This window comes from Pristis pectinata, chromosome 1, assembly GCF_009764475.1.
Source record: "Pristis pectinata isolate sPriPec2 chromosome 1, sPriPec2.1.pri, whole genome shotgun sequence".
NCBI classification, from domain to species: domain Eukaryota; kingdom Metazoa; phylum Chordata; class Chondrichthyes; order Rhinopristiformes; family Pristidae; genus Pristis; species Pristis pectinata.
In genome coordinates this window covers 142,320,908-142,337,390 of record NC_067405.1, presented here as the reverse complement: position 1 = coordinate 142,337,390, position 16,483 = coordinate 142,320,908, and the positions used below count along the sequence as shown (strand labels likewise).

Here is a 16,483-nt window from a genome sequence, read left to right as displayed (position 1 = left end):
TACATATTTATATCCATGGGGTCCAGGGGTGAGCTAGCCAATTGGATACAAAATTGGCTAGGTGGAAGGAGCACCTCTGTTGTAGTGAATGGTCGTTATTCAGATTGGAGGCCTGTGACCAGTGGTGCGCCGCAGGGGTTGGTGCTGGGTCCACTGTTGTTTGTCATCTATATTAACGATTTGGATGACAATGTTGTTAATATGGTTAGTAAGGTTGTGGATGACACCAAAATTGGTGGTGGTGTGGACAGTAAAGAAAGTTATCTAAGATTATAACAGGATCTAGACGAACTGGAGAAGTGGGCCAAGGATTGGCAGATGGAATTTAACTTGGACAAGTGTGAGGTGTTGCATTTTGGTAAGCTAAAGCAGGGCAGGACTTGTACGGTAAATGGTAGGGCCCTGGGGTGTGTTGTAGAACAGAGAGACCTCAGGGTACAGGTTCCCTGAAAGTGGCGACATAGATAGACAGGGTGGTAAAGAATGTATTTGGCAAGCTCGCCTTCATTGATCAGGGCATTGAGAACAGGAATTGAATCACAGACGACGATGAGTCAGCTTACCAGAGCGAGATAGGACACCTCGTTGAGTGGTGCCTCAACAGTAACTTCTCACTCAAAGTCAGCAAAACTAAAAAGCTGATTGTTGACTTCAGGAAGGGGAAGGAGGGCGAACATGCTCCAGTCTAAATTGGGGGATCGGCGGTGGAGAGAGTCAGCAGCTTTAAATTCCTGGGCGTTAACATATCAGATGACCTGTCCTGGACCCAGCATATTGATACAATCAAAAGGAAAGCGTGCCAGCAACTTTACTTTCTTAGGAGGCTAAGGAGGTTTCGGCTTGTCACCGAACACTCTACCAAATTTCTACAGGTGTACTTTTGAAAGTATCCTGACTGGTTGCATCACGGTCTGGTACAGCAATCTGAATGTGCAGGAACACAAGAAGCTGCAGAGAGTAGTGGGCTCTGCCCAGTGCATCACGGGCACATCCCTCCCCACCATCAGTAGTATCCACAGGAGGCACTGCCTAAAGAAGACAACGTCCATCATCAAAGATCCCCACCATCCGGGCCGTGCCATCTTCTCGCAGCTACCATCGGGCAGGAGCTACAGAAGCCTGAAGTCCCACAACACCAGGTTCAAGAACAGTTACTTCCCTTCAACCATTCGGTTCTTGAACCAACCAGCAAAATCCTAATCACTACAGTTTAGCAACACTATGATCACTCTGCAGTAAAATGGACTATTTTTTTGTTCTAATTGTGCTTTTTTCTTGTAAAAATTGTGTATAATTTATGTTTAATTTATGTTTTTCCTGTGAATGTTGCTTATCTGATGTTCTGTGCCTGTGATACTGCTGCAAGTAAGTTTCTCATTGCACCTGTGCACATATGGACTTGTGCATATGACAATAAACTTGGCTTTGGCTTTGATACGTCATATTGTAACTGTACAAATCATTGGTGAGACCACACTTGGAGCATTGTGCGCAGTTCTGGTCGCCCAGCTATAGGAAGAATGTCATTAAGCTGGAAAGGGTGCAGGAAAGATTCACGAGGATGTTGCTGAGACTTAAGGACTTGAGTTATGAGTCAAGGCTGGATAGACTGGGACTTATATTCCCCTAAAGCATTGGAGGCTGAGGGGTGACCTTATGGAGGCTATAAAATCATGAGGGGTGTAGATATGGTGGACGGAAACAGTCTTCTCCCAGGGAAAAACTCAGGGACATAGATTTAAGGTGAGAGGGGAAAGATTTAAAAGGGATCTGCCAGTTTTTCAGAGGGTGGTGGGTATATGGAACGAGCTGCCAGAGGAAGCTGTAGAGGCGAGTACTATTACAATGTTTGAAAGACATTTGGACAGGTACGTGGGTAGACAAAGTTTAAAGGAATATGGGCCAAATGCAGAAAAATGGGACTAGTTCGGACAGGCATCTTAATCAGCACGGTTGAATTGGGCAGATGGGCCTGTTTCCCTGTGACTCTACAACTCTACACATATTCAAAGGCACATGCATGTAGATACACACACACACATAGATACGCATGTGGATACATAACGTACATGCAGGTACACCCATGTGAATACACATGCACATGAATGCACACACATGGATACACACACCAACATACATAAATGTAGTCTGGTGTGTGTAGGATTTCCAAAATACATAGCAATAACCCACCCAGACTACTCCAGCAGCACCTCCCAAACCTGTCAGCTCTACCAACCAAAAAGGATGAAGGCAGCGGGGTCACAGGAACACCACCGTTTGCAGATGCCCCTCCAAGTTGAATGGTTCCCTTATACAATAAGATGGACTCTGACCATGGTAGTGTAGCAGTTAGCGTAACGCTATTACAGCACCAGCGACCCAAGTTCAATTCCCGCCACTGTCTGTAAGGAGTTTGTACGTTCTCCCCGTGTCTGCGTGGGTTTCCTCCGGGTGCTCCGGTTTCCTCCCACATTCCAAAGACGTACGGGTTAGGAAGTTGTGGGGATGTTATGTTGGCACCAGAAACGCGGTGCCACTTGCGGGCTGCCCCCAGAACACTTGAAACAAAAAAGATGCATTTCACTGTGTGTTTTGATGTACGTGTGACTAATAGATATCGTATCTTCTTACCTCACAATCTACCTTGTTGTGACCTTGCACCTTATTGTCCACCTGCACTGCACTTTCTCTGTAGCTGTGACACTTCGTACTGTTACTGTTTTTACCTGTACTACCTCAGTGCACTCTGTAACATTACTCAATGTAACTGCACTGTGTGATGAATTGACCTGTACGATCGGTATGCAAGACAAGTTTTTCACTGCACCTCAGTACAAGTGACAATAATAAACCAATACCAATACCATCCTGACTTGGTCCTTCATTGTGGCTGGGTCCAAATCCTGGAAGTCCCTACCCATTGTGTCGAGTCCTTCCCCAACAGACAAGATGGTTTGTCGCCAACCTTCTCAAGGGCAATTCGGGATGAGCAACAATGCCTCTCCAACAACGCTCGCACTAATCACACGGTAAACAGACATGCACCATCATACACCCAGACCCATGGAACCACATGCACAGTGCTCCGCTGCAGGCATGGACTTACTCACGTGTGAATAAGCCCTGACTAAAATCTGTTCCAAAGGGTGAAGGTGCCCCGAGTTTACAGCCGACCCATTAAGAAGGGGGGCTGTACTCACCGGCGTTAAATAGGGTTTACAAAGCGCTCAGGTGCATTGGCAGAACCTCTCGGTTCCAACCCCGTGCGTGCGGCTCCTGTTCCTCGGGAGTCAGGTGGGGAACTGACCATATTCCTCTAGCAGTCTAACAATGCAGAAACCCTTACAACCAGCACGGAATGGGAGACGGCATTGCACCTGATAGTTGCAACCACCAACTAACCCGGGTCACAGACACCGTTCCAGCAGCGTTTACTGTGAATACCCGAGTTGCAAGGGCTGGCGTTGGGTGGCAGGTAGATTATTAAAGAGCATCCCTTGGTACAAGGGGAACGCGCCCCAACCGCTCCACGCTGGCTCAATGCAAAGTGCACCCAGTGGGGAGAGCGCACACTCAGAGGTGGGCTACTCACATGTTCTCCGTGCTCTGGGGGAAGGTCGGGATGTGATCGATGGACTTGCAAGTTATCTTTAAAGAGCTCCACTCTGAACACTCACACACACTGGGGCACTGACTCGCTGCGCCTTCACTTCCAGCCCGGCTCAGTCCCAGGGAGACTTGGGTCAGAGTCAACGCCTGCAAGGTGAGCAGGAGCATCGTCCAACTCAGCCTCCCTCAAGGCAAACCATTCAAGGAAACTCGCAGAGCTTCTTCTCTCGAGTATTCCTGCAGCGTTGCATTCGAGTTCCCGCCGCCAGGAGCCCTCACGCAGGTTTGCGAAGGCGTTCATTGCCAGCGCTGGCGATCCCAGGTTCTGGAAGTTGATTGACAGTTTACTACCTTCCTGCAGCTTGCCCATTCAAATAATTGCAACCGGGAAGGGATGAGCCAATTTTAAAATAATGCAGTTTTATTTTAAAAGCTCTTGCTCTCTTTTGTTCCGCTTTCCGGTGTAACCGTGGAGCAACAGTTGCAGTTTTACCTTGAAGCCGAATCATCAGGGTTTGTTTTAAGAGTCAAACGGCACAAAAACGGGCCCCAAAACGTCGACAGTTCCTCTTGCCCCCACCACAGATGCTGCTCGACCGGCTCAGTTCCTCCGGCAGATTGTTTGTTGCTTCTTTACAATATTTTTATTAATTCCACAAAGAAAACACAGAATACCTGAATCAGAAAGGGGATAAAATACTACTAAATACATTGTGTTAAATCATACTTGAAATCACAATACCCCATATTGGTAAACAAAAATGATAATTGATCAATAAATAATTTTATGATAAAAAAAATCTAAACCCACTACCATGGAGGCCACAGCTGGAATACTGTGTACAGTGTCTGCGTGGGTTTCCTCCGGGTGCTCCGGTTTCCTCCCACATTCCAAAGATGTACAGGTTAGGAAGTTGTGGGCATGCTATGTTGGCGCCGGAAGCGTGGCGACACTTGCGGGCTGCCCCCAGAACACTTGACGCAAAAGGTGCGTTTCACTGTGTGTTTCGATGTGCATGTGACTAATAAAGATATTTTATCTAATTGTCTTCCATTGTCTGCTTCGTAATTCCCACCATCCTAATTTCTTCCTAATTTCCAGTTGTACATCAACTGTCCACATCTGCCATGCCTTCTTTACTACCAACTCAACCTGCATTAACCTTAAGGGAATCCTGAACTAGGACTCCCGGGTCCCTTTGCACTGGGGTGTAGTGGACAGTGAGGAAGGCTATCAAAGCTTGCAAAGTGATCTGGACCAGCTGGGAAAATGGGCTGAAAAATGGCAGATGGAATTTAATGCAGACAAGTGTGAGGTGTTGCACTTTGGGAGGACAAACCAGGGTAAGACTTACACAGTGAATGGTGGGGCACTGAGGTACATAATTCCTTGAAAGTGGCGTCACAGGTAGATAAGGTCTAAAGAGAGCTTGTGGCACTTTGGCCTTCATAAATCAGGGCATTGAGTAGGGGATGTTATGTTGAAGTTGTATACGATGTTGGTGAGGCCAAACTTAGAGTATTATGTGCAGTTCTGGTCACCTACCCACAGGAAAGATATCAGTAAGCTTGAAAGAGTGCAGAGAAAATTTACACAGATGTTGCCGGGACTTGAGGAAAGGTTGAATAGGTTAGGACTTTATTCCCTGGAGCGCAGGAGAATGAGGGGAGTAGAGGTATACGAAATTATGAGGTGTATAGATAGACTGAATGCATGTCGGCTTTTTCCCCTCAGGTTGGGTGAGACTAGAACTAGAGGTCATAGGTTTAGGGTGAAAGTAAAATATTTAAGGGGAATCTGAGGGGGAACTACTTCACTCAGAGGGTGGTGCGAGTGTGGAACGAGCTGCCAGCGGAAGTGATGGATGCGGGTTCAATTGGAACATATAAGAGAGGTTTGGATGGGTACATGGATGGGAGGGGTATGGAGGGCTATAGTCCGGGTGCAGGTAGATGGAACTAGGCAGAAAAGCAGGCCGGTATGAACTAGATGGGCTGAAAGGCTTGTTTCTCTGCTGTTGTGCTCTATGACTTTATGACCTCTGATTTCTGAATTCTCTCCCCATTTAGAAAATAGTCTGCACCTTTGTTCTTCCTACTAAAGTGCATAACCCCAAACTTCCCTACACTGTATTCCATCTGCCACTTCTTTACCCATTCTCCTAACCTGTCCAAGTCCTTCTGCAGACTCCCTGCTTCCTCAACACTACCTGCCCCTCCACCCATCTTTGTATCATCCACAAACTTGGCCACAATGCCATCAGTTCCTTCACCCAGATCATTAATGAAGAAAGTGAGAAGTTGTGGTCCCAACACTGACCCCTGTGGAACGCCGCTAGTCACCAGCAGCCTCCTGAAAAGGAGGAAGTGTACGAAGTGAAACATATAAGGTTCTGAGGAGCATTCATAGGACGGACGTGGAGGGGATGTTCACTCTTGTGGGTGAACCCAGAAAAATAAAGGGTGACCTACTTAGAGATGAGGTGACATTTTCTCTCTGAGGGTCATGAGCCTTTGGAACTCTCTTCCTCAAAGGGCAGTGGAGGCAGAGTCTTTGAATATATCTTAGGCCGAAGTAAAGTCTTGATAAGCAGGTCACTGCAAGTGAGCAGGGTTTGAGTGCTGTAAGATCAGCCTTGATTTCATTAAAAGATGGACTGGCCTCAGGGGCTGAAAGGCTTAATCTAGCTCCGAATTTGTACTTTTGTATGCTCGTATGCAACACAGGGCTGAATTTATGGCCAAGCAGATTCTTATAGGATAAGATAAGATCTGATTTCTTTATTAGTCACACGTACATCGAAACACACAGTGAAATGCATCTTTTGCGTAGAGTGTTCTGGGGGCAGCCCGCAAGTGTTGCCACGCTTCCGGCGCCAACGTAGCATGCCCACAACTTCCTAACCCATACGTCTTTGGAATGTGGGAGGAAACCGGAGCACCCGGAGGAAACCCACGCAGACACGGAGAGAACGTACAAACTCCTTACAGACAGTGGCTGGAATTGAATCTGAGTCACCTGCACTGAAATAGCGTTACACTAACTGCTACACTACCGTGCCTGCCCATTTATGGCCACTTATGCCCATTTAGGCCATTTATGTGTCAACTTTTACATAAGAAAACATAAGAACATGATAAAATAGGAGCAGGAATAGGCCACTCAGTCCCTCAAGCTTGCCCTGCCATTCAATATGACATTGGGTGATCTGTCCCAGGCCTCAGCTCATCTTTGGTGCCAATTCCCTGTCTTTTCCTGATCATTCAAAAATTTATATGCTGTCCTTCTTTAATTACCCGCAATGACCTAGCCTCCACAACACTTTGGACCGCCTACTTCAGGACTTCCTGTAGGAGACGTGGCCAATGTAGGAAATGCAGCAACTATTATATGCACAGCAAGCTCCCACGAAAAGCAAAGACATAAATGATGGATTAAGCTAGTTTGAACGGTTGAGGGATGAGTATGGAGTTGGTTACATACAGATATGCTGATAAGGAGTAAGCTGATGGTAAACAAAACTGACCAGAGATGTAGATTCAATTGGACTAATCTTGTACAAGTTTGCTCTTTCAATGACAATGCAGAGCTCAATAACCCATCCAGGGCAAAGTGAATTCACAGTGCATGTGAGTCTCTCAGATATTAATTGCCTGAGGAAAGTATTCAATATTTTTCTGGGTTACCGTTGTCCTTTCCATTAAGTTGTGCTTCTTCATCACTACAGGAGTGCTCTCCAGGTGCCTTGGTTACAACAGATTCCACAGAGATTTGAAATGCTCCACTTTCCTCTCCTATCAGATGCCATCATCTTCAGCCCTTTGTCACCTCTACCTATCACCTCCCAGCCTCTGTCGCTATTCCCACTCTCCCCTCCTCCATCTGCCTATCACCCCCCCCCTCACCTGGATCCACCTATCACCTGCCAGCTCTTGCCCCATTCCTTCCCTGCACCTTTTTATACTGGTTGTCTCCCCTCCATCTTGCAGTCCAGATGAATGGGCTCAACCTGAAACATCCACTGTCCATTTCCCTCCACAAACGCTGCCTGACCCGCTGATTTCCTCCAGCTTTTTGTGACTGAGGAAGTGGAGGGGTGGGTTAGTAAGTTTGCGGATGACACGAAGGTTGGGGGTGTTGTGGATAGTTTGGAGGGCTGTCAGAGGTTACAGAGGGACATAGATAGGATGCAGAGTTGGGCTGAGAAGTGGCAGATGCAGTTCAACCCAGATAAGTGTGAAGTGGTTCATTTTGGTAGGTCAAATATGTTGGCGGAATATAGTCTTAATGGTAGTACTCTTGGCAGTGTGGAGGATCAGAGGGATCTTGGGGTCCGAGTCCATAGGACGCTCAAAGTGACAGCGCAGGTTGACTCTGTGGTTAAGAAGGCATATGGTGTATTGTCCTTCATCAATCGGGGAATTGAATTTAGGAGCCATGAGGTATTGTTGCACCTATATAGGTCCCTGGTCAGACCCCACTTGGAGTATTGTGCTCAGTTCTGGTCAACTCACTACAGGAAAGATGTGGAAGCCATAGAGAGGGTGCAGAGCAGATTTACAAGGATGCTGCCTGGAATGCGGAGCATGCCTTATGAAAGCAGGTTGAGGGAACTTGGCCTTTTCTCCTTGGAGAAATGGAGGATGAGGGGGGGACCTGATAGAGGTATATAAGATGATGAGAGGTATTGGTCGGGTAGATAGTCAGAGGCTTTTCCCCAGGGCTGAATTGGTGGCCACAGGAGGACATAGGTTTAAGGTGCTGGGGAGTAGATATAGAGCAGATGTCAGGGGTAAGTTTTTTACTCAGAGAGTGGTGAGTGTGTGGAATGGACTGCCGGAAACGGTGGTGGAGGCGGATACGATAGGGTCTTTCAAGAGACAGTTAGATAGGCATATGGAGCTGAGAAAAATAGAGGGCTATGGGTAAGCCTAGTAACTTCTAGGGTAGGGACATGTTCTTCACAGCTTTGTGGGCCGAAGGGCCTGAATTGTGCTGTAGTTTTTCTATGTTTCTATGTTTCTAAAAGTCTCGGCCACTTTTTTCATGTTCTTCCTGAGTCTTTATCAGAAGGCGAACTAAAATATTTGAAGTGCATAAAAACTAATTTGAACACCACATGGAATAAAAGGAAAGATTTCCTGATACTAAATAATAACTAATTCTATCTCTCAAAAGTTTCTTCCCTTCTCTCCTGAGGAGAATGGATGCTCATGTCCTAGTAACTCTTTCTCTCTGTCTACCTATCTATCTTCCTCTCCGTCCCTCTGTCTTTCCCTCCTTCTCTCTGTCACGCACACCCCTTTCAAGTTAACCTTTATACTGCCCTCAATGGTCAGAAAGTGAAAGTGAAGGGGTTGTGAAAACCAAATCCAACATCCTCATTGGACACCCTATCCATGCACCATGCACTTTCCAACAGAGGTTGCCTGGCTCAGTATGAGGTTGAGCCAACCCCTACTGATTGCCCTCTCCTCCACCACCACTATCCTACCCAAGCCTCTCCCCTCCACTATTCCTGACTCCATATTCCTAAGTAACAGTACTGGAGGAACTCAATGGGTCACAGAGTCATACAGCACGGAAACAGGCCCTTCGGCCCAACTGGTTCATGCCAACCAAGATTCCCAACTAAGCTAGTCCCATTCACCCATTGTTTGGCCCCTTATCTCTCTAAACCTTTCCTATCCATGTACCTGTCCAAATGTCTTTTAAGTATTGTTATTATACCTTCCTCAACCACTTCCTCTGGCAACTTATTCCATTTGTTCACCACCCTCTGTGTGAAGAAGTTGCCCCTCAGGTTCCTTTTAAATCTTTCCCCTCTCACCTTAAAATTATGTCCAATTTTTTGAATCCCTTCCACTGGGAAAAAAACTGTGTGCATTCACTTTATCTATGCCCCTCATAATTTAAACACCTCTATAAGGTTAGGACTGACTGATTCAGGGCTTCAACCCGAAACATTGACAATTCCTTTCCCTCCACAGATGCTGCTCGACCCCCTGAGTTCCTCCAGCAGACTGTTACTCCAGATTCCAGCATCTGCAGTCTCTTGTGCCCCCATATTCCTAATGTCCTCTTTTTACTGATAAGATAACCATCCATCTCATAGAACATATAGAATGTAGAATACTACAGCACAGTACAGATCCTTCGGCCCACAATGTTGTGCCAACATCTTATCCTGCTCGAAGATCTATCTAACCCTTCCCTCCCACATAGCCCCTCCATTTTTCTATCATTCATGTGTCTATCTAAGAGACTTAAATGTCCCTAATGTATCTGCCCCCACAACCTCTGCTGGCAGTGCGTTCCATGCACCCACCACTCTCTGTGTAAAAAAACTTACCCCTGACATCCATAAGCTTAAGTTCTCTCTCCCCCTCTCTCTGCCCCCACTCTCTTCCCCTCTCTCCCCCCCTTTCTCCCCCTCTTTCTCCCCCTCTCTCTCCCCTCACTCTCCCCCTCTCTCTCCCCTCACTCTCTCCCCTCACTCTCTCCCCTCCTCTCTCTCTCTTTCAAGGATAAAAAAGTATCTCCTCCAGGGCACTGAAACCATCAGTTCTATATTCCACTTTCTTCTTATCACATCCTTTCTTGTTTCTCTGGTGTATCAGTCTTTCTGTGGTTCGGGCTGTTCTAATCTTCCCTCTCTCTTTATCTTCTAACCTCCATGGGCACTGTCCTCCTAATGTATCAAATCCATCCCTACCCTGACACGTTCTTTCTCAATGTCCACGTTTGTGGAACCTCTTACTTTTAAGACATATGCTGGTGATATCAAGGTAGATGGGAAAGCAAGTTGTACAGAGGACACAAACATTGTGCAAAGGGATACAGATAGATTAAGTGAGTGGGCAGACGTGTGGCAATGGAGATACGATGTCCACTTTTGTAGGATGGGTAGAAAAACAGAATATTGTTTAAATGGAGAGAGACTACAGGACGCTGTGGTACAGAGGAACCTGAGTATCCTTGTAAACCAAACACAGAAAGTTAGAACAGAGTTATGGCAAATAATTAGAAAGGTGAATGTTGACCTTTATTGCAAAGGGGAGTATAAAAGTAGGGAAATCTTGCTACAACTCTAGAAGTCATTGGTGAGACACACATGATGTAATGTGTAGAGCCTTAGTCTTCTTACACAAGAAGGAATACACTGGAGGTAGTTCAGAGGAGGTTCTTAGGTTGTTTCTTGGGATGAGGAAATGGTCTTACGAGGAAGGATTGTGCAGGTTAGCTGAACACTGACTGGAGTTTAGAATGACAGGTGATCTCACTGAGATTGGGATTCTGAGGGCATGGGCTAAGTAGATACAGAGTGGGTATATCTCTGTTTGGGGTAATCCAGAACTGGGAGGCCCTGTTTAACATGGAGATGGGGAAGAATTTCTTTTCTCAGAGGCTTGTGAATCTTTGGAGCTTTATATCCTAGAGGATTCCAAAGTCTGAATGCAGGCATGGTAGTGCAGGGCAGGCACGGTAGTGCAGCGGTTAGCGTAACGCTATTACAGCGCCAGTGAACCGGGTTCAATTCTGGCCACTGTCTGTAAGGAGCTTGTACGTTCTCCCCGTATCAGTGTGGGTTTCCTCCAGGTGCTCCGGTTTCCTCCCACATTCCAAAGACGTATGGGTTAGGAAGTTGTGGGCATGCTATGTTGGCACCGGAAGCGTAGCGACACTTGTGGGCTGCCCTCAGAACACTCTACGCAAAAGGTGCATCTCACTGTGTGTTTCAATGTACGTGTGACTAATAAGGATATCTTATATTCAGTGTATAATCATTTGGACATGAGCTGGGAGCAGGATGAGGCCATTCAGCCCTCAAACCTACTCCACCTCTTAATAAGATCATGATTCATCTGATTGTAACCTCAACTCTACATTCCTTAAACCCCTTGCTTATCAAGGGAATATTTATTTCTGTCTTGACAATATGCAGTTTCCACTTCCCTTTGAGGAAGGCATCTAGCATGCACTCTTATACTCAAGGAAGTCATGCTGAGCTATATCAAACTTTAGTCAGACCACACTTGGAGCATTGCGTGCAGTTCTGGTTGCCCTATTATAGGATGAATGTGGAGACTGTGGAGAGGGTGCAGAAGAGGTTTACCAGGATGCTGCCTGGATTAGAGGGTATGAGCTCTGAGGAAAGGTTGGACAAACTTGGGTTGTTCTCACTTGAGCGTCGGAGGCTGAGGGGAGACCTGATGGAAGCTTTTAAAATTATGCGAGGCATAGATTGGGTAGATAGTTAGAATCTGTACCGCAGGGTAGAAATGTCAAACACCAGAGGACATGCCTTTAAGGTTAGAGGGGTAGTAGTGGAAGCAGGCAGTTTGGTGGAGTTTAAGAGGCTTTTAGATAGACACATGAATATGAAAGGAATGGAGGGATATGAGTGATACGCAGGAGGAGGACATTCAGAATAAATTGGCATCGAGATCAGCACAACCTGTTTTTCACTGTACCTTGGTACGTGACAATAATAAATCAATACCAAGACCAATACCTTGTGCAAAGTCCCACTGTATATCACTGTGTTACTGCCTCCTCTCAGTCCAAAGCATAAGCTCAGTCAGTTGATCATACAGAAGGTGGTAGGCAGCTTGAAGGTATCATGTGAAGTACAGAACGTTCATGATGACAGAAAGGAAGACCTACATTATATTGCCTTGGTTTACCTACATTGGCCAACAAGGTCATGAATGAATTCCAGTAACCTATAGTGGGATTTTCCAAAGGGAGGTTGTCTTGGTGGATACCTCAACCCAAACTCGATTGAACAACCTTTGAGAATTTTTACAGGATAATGCAAACTGGAAGGATTCAGTAATTCTCCTTTTTAGGCTCAAGACTAATACAATGAAAACTGCTGTTAGCAATAGTGTGATTCGCAAAACTATCCCTACTTGATTGGCAGTACTCCCTCTCTGACATTCCATTTCCATGCACACTCATTCCTTTCCCTGTCCCTGCATCATAGGGCTCAGCAACAAGCAAAGAAGAAGAGCCTATCAGATTTTTACTGTAATAAATTCCAGCGTTGGACAATGTAAGTAGAATCTGATCCGCTGCAGATGTTTTGTACTGACCTGTGTAATTTTTTGTCTGAAACTACACAAAATATTTTATTTGTTGGATGTGTTGTGTGGGATTAATGCATCAAAAATATACTACAATATATTTGGAGGCTTATTTTTGCAGTATTATTTATTTCATTCAGGATCAGGTCGAGATCAAGAATAAGAGTTATGGGCCTTAAGCAGGAGTTCACCTGCATTTCTGTAGTGCCTCTCACAACCAAATTGCTTTAAAAGACATGGAGTCTGCTTGATGTGTAACCTCAGTTGTAATAGAGGAAACAATTTACCCACTGCAAGGTTGTACAAACAGGAATAAGATAAGTTAACTAATAATCTCTCTTACTTCTGGTTGAGGAATAAAAATTACCTAGGTCTCTGGCAAAATCTTCCCCACCCACCTTCCAAAAGTAGCAGGGGATCATTTTCATTGACTTGAGCCGATAGATATCCTGTCTGAAAGATAGCACCTCAGTCAGTGCTGAAGTGAAGAATTCAATCCTACATAAATGATAACCAAAGCCACTTAATAATGTCAAGCTCATTATATTTCTTTGCAATAATTACTGCAAAGATAAGGGAATTAGGGTGCAATATTAGAATTGGCAGGCTGAGCCACAAGTTAGATCTTCCAGCCAAGTGACATTCAACTGATTATGTTAGGAATTGACTAAACTAATACAAAATGGAATTCCTGAGCATCCTGTGGACATTAAATCAGTTGGGAATATTATTGTCCATGTTGTGTGCAGCAATTTTAACCTTTAGATCTTGTTGATGAAGATAATGGAATTTTGGAACATTCCCAGAAGATATTGAAACAGGCTTCGGAAAGAGAAAAGCAGACAGAAGTTTAAAACATCAGGCATCTGTCATCACTCAGTAGATGCAGCTCTCTAAACTTTAAAAACACTGCCTATTTTTGATGCATTAATCCCACACAACACATCCAACAAATAAATTATTTTCCTAGTTGTACACCAGGTATTGGAAACGTTGGCTGCTATACGTTTCATTGTGGTATTAAGTATGGGAATAGTGTTTTTTGACACTCTCCAGACTTATGAATTTTACTTCCCGGATCTAGCTCAGCAGTTTGCTTTGTTGGCTCTTGTGTTGTTACGGGAGTGGTTGCTAGGATACGCATGCAACAAAAGCAGCCAATGAGTTCAGAAAGTATTATTCACCAATAAAACTTTAAATAACTACTGAAATGTAAAATTTCACAGCAATGCTGTTGGAAATGTTGAGCACTATTTGTAAAATTGACATTATTCACACATGCATACATGTTGTTGTTGTCTAATAATAAATAACATAGGTTTCTTGCATTCTACTTTTTTAAGGAACAACTGTTTCTCCTGCCCACTCTTTTGATTAACACAAATAAATACCTCAGTTACAGTTGTAAACAGACTATGTGAACACAGTGAATATGTGCTCACTAATATTGATAGCAGTAATTTCTGGACCATGGCCTCAAGTGAATCTCTGCAAGGTAATGTTGTAATACTGAAGCCATTTTTCATTCTTATGTTTCTAGACCTGGATGTTGTTGGCCATGCCAGCATTTATTGCTCACCCCTAATTGCCCTTGAAAAGGTCGTGGCGAGGGTAATTTGCTAGGGCACTTCGGAGGGCATTTAAGAGTCAACGATATGGGCTGGGACCAGAGTCACAAATAGGTCAGGCTACGTATTGATGGCAGATTTCCTCCCCTGATGGACATTTGTGAACCAGGTGGGTTTTGAAGGAAAATTGGCAGATTGCACGGACATCATCACGAAGACTAGTTGGTATTCATCCTACCAATTTCCAGATTATTAATGGAATTTAAATTAGAACCCTGGATTTTTGGTCCAGGGCTCTCAGTTACTTGTCTGGTAACTCCTTGCAGTAACTGATACGGAGTTATATCATCTGCATCAGAAGGTGTTCAGAGTGATTTGCCTTTTAGTGCACTAGGATCCTACAAAATTCAAGGTAAGTTTTCCATTTGCATCAAGCCTTTAATGATCTTGCAATGTCTCAAAACATTTTACAGTCAATGAAGAACTTTGGAAATGTAGCAAATGAGGTAATGCAGGAAAATTGGGACACAGCAGGCATCCACAAACAACAATGGCATAATGACCAGATAGCTGCTTTTTCATTGTTTTCAGTTTCTAAGTATAAAAATTGGTGATTGGTTGACATCTGGTAATTGGTAGTTAGTTTATTATTGTCACATGTACCGAGGTACAGTGAAAAGCTTTGTTTGCGTGTCATCCGGACAGATTATTCCATACATAAGTACACAGGGTAATAAAAAAAGGAAGACAAAACAGAATGCAAAATATAGTGTTACAGTTACAGAGAAAGTGCAGTGCAGGTAGACAAATGAAGTGCAAGGGCCCCAACAAGGTAGATTGAGAGATAAAGAGTTCATCTTTATTGTATAAGAGTTCAGTTCAAAAGTCTTCTAACATCGGGATAGAGGCTGTCCCTGAGCCTGGTGGTACGTGTTCTCAGGCTTTTGTATCTTCTGCCCAATGGAAGAGGGTTGAAGAGAGAATGACTGGGGTGGGAGGGGTCCTTGAATATGTTGGTCTGCTTTACCAAGGCAGCAGAAAACGTAGAGAGAGCCAATGGAGGGGGGGCTGTTTTTTGTGATAGACTGGGCTGTGTCCACAACTCTCTGCAACTTGTGGTATTGGACAGAGCAATTGCCGTATCAAGCTGTGATGCATCTGGTTAGGATGCTTTCTATGGTGCACCTGTAATGGTGTGGGTCATCGGGGACATGCCAAATTTCCGTAGCCTTCTGAGGAAGTAGAGGCATAGGTGTGCATTCTGGGCCATGGCATCAATGTGGCTGGACCAGGACAAGTTGTTGGTGATGTTTACACCGAGGAACCTGAAGCTCTCAGCCATCTCCACCTCAGCACCATTGATACAGACAGGGGCATGTGCTCTGTCCCACTTCCTGAGGTCAAAGATCAGCTTTTTTGTTGACATTGAGGGAGAGGTTGTTGTCCTGACACCATGACACTAGTCCTTCTGTCTCCTTCTGTACTCTGTCTTGTAATTGTTTGAGATCTGGCCCACTATGGTGGTGTCATCTGCAAACTCGTAATCTGTTTCCAAACATTGAAATTTATGCTGATACACCTGTCCCACAACTACTTCTATGTGAATCCCTATATGTCTCAGCTAGACTTGAACAATCTTTATTTATTATTCAGACATTAGATATAGGTTTTGCTGTCAAGGCCAGCATTTGAATCAGAATCAGATTTATTATCACTGATATATGACGTGAAATTTGTTGTTTTGCGGCAGCAGTGCGATGCACAATATAAAAATCTATAAATAACAAAAATAAATAAATAGTGCAAAAAAAAGGAACAATACGGTAGTGTTGAGACAAGAAATTCTGCAGATGCTGGAATCTGGAGCAATACACAAAAAGTGCTGGAGGAACTCAGCAGGTCAGGCAGCATCCATGGAGGGAAATAAACAGCTGATGTTTCGGGCCGAGACCCTTCATCAGGACTGGAAAGGAAGAGGGCAGAAGCCAGAATAAGAAGGTGGGGGGAGGGGGAGGAGCACACGCAGGCAGGGGATAGGTGAGTCCAGGTGAGAGGCGAGTCCAAGTGAGGGGGGACGGTAGGTGGGTGGGCGAGGGGGAGAAGATGTAAGAAGCTCAGAGGTGAAGGGTAGAAGAGGCTGAGGGCTGAAGAAGAAGGAATCTGGTAGGAGAGGGTAGTGGACCATGGAATAAAGGATGGGGGAGGGGAGGAGAGGA

The 16,483-nt window shown here is 44.9% G+C and overlaps 1 protein-coding gene across 1 annotated transcript in view; it reads right to left on the bottom strand.

Annotated features, from left to right (window-relative positions):
- Positions 1 to 16,483, bottom strand: part of tshr (thyroid stimulating hormone receptor) — an 88,182-nt gene that overhangs the window by 66,326 nt on the left and 5,373 nt on the right. The window contains exon 2 of the mRNA XM_052019491.1: positions 3,593 to 3,756. Within this exon, the coding sequence (XP_051875451.1) occupies positions 3,593 to 3,756 (164 nt within the window). The remainder of the gene's footprint in view (positions 1 to 3,592; positions 3,757 to 16,483) is intronic.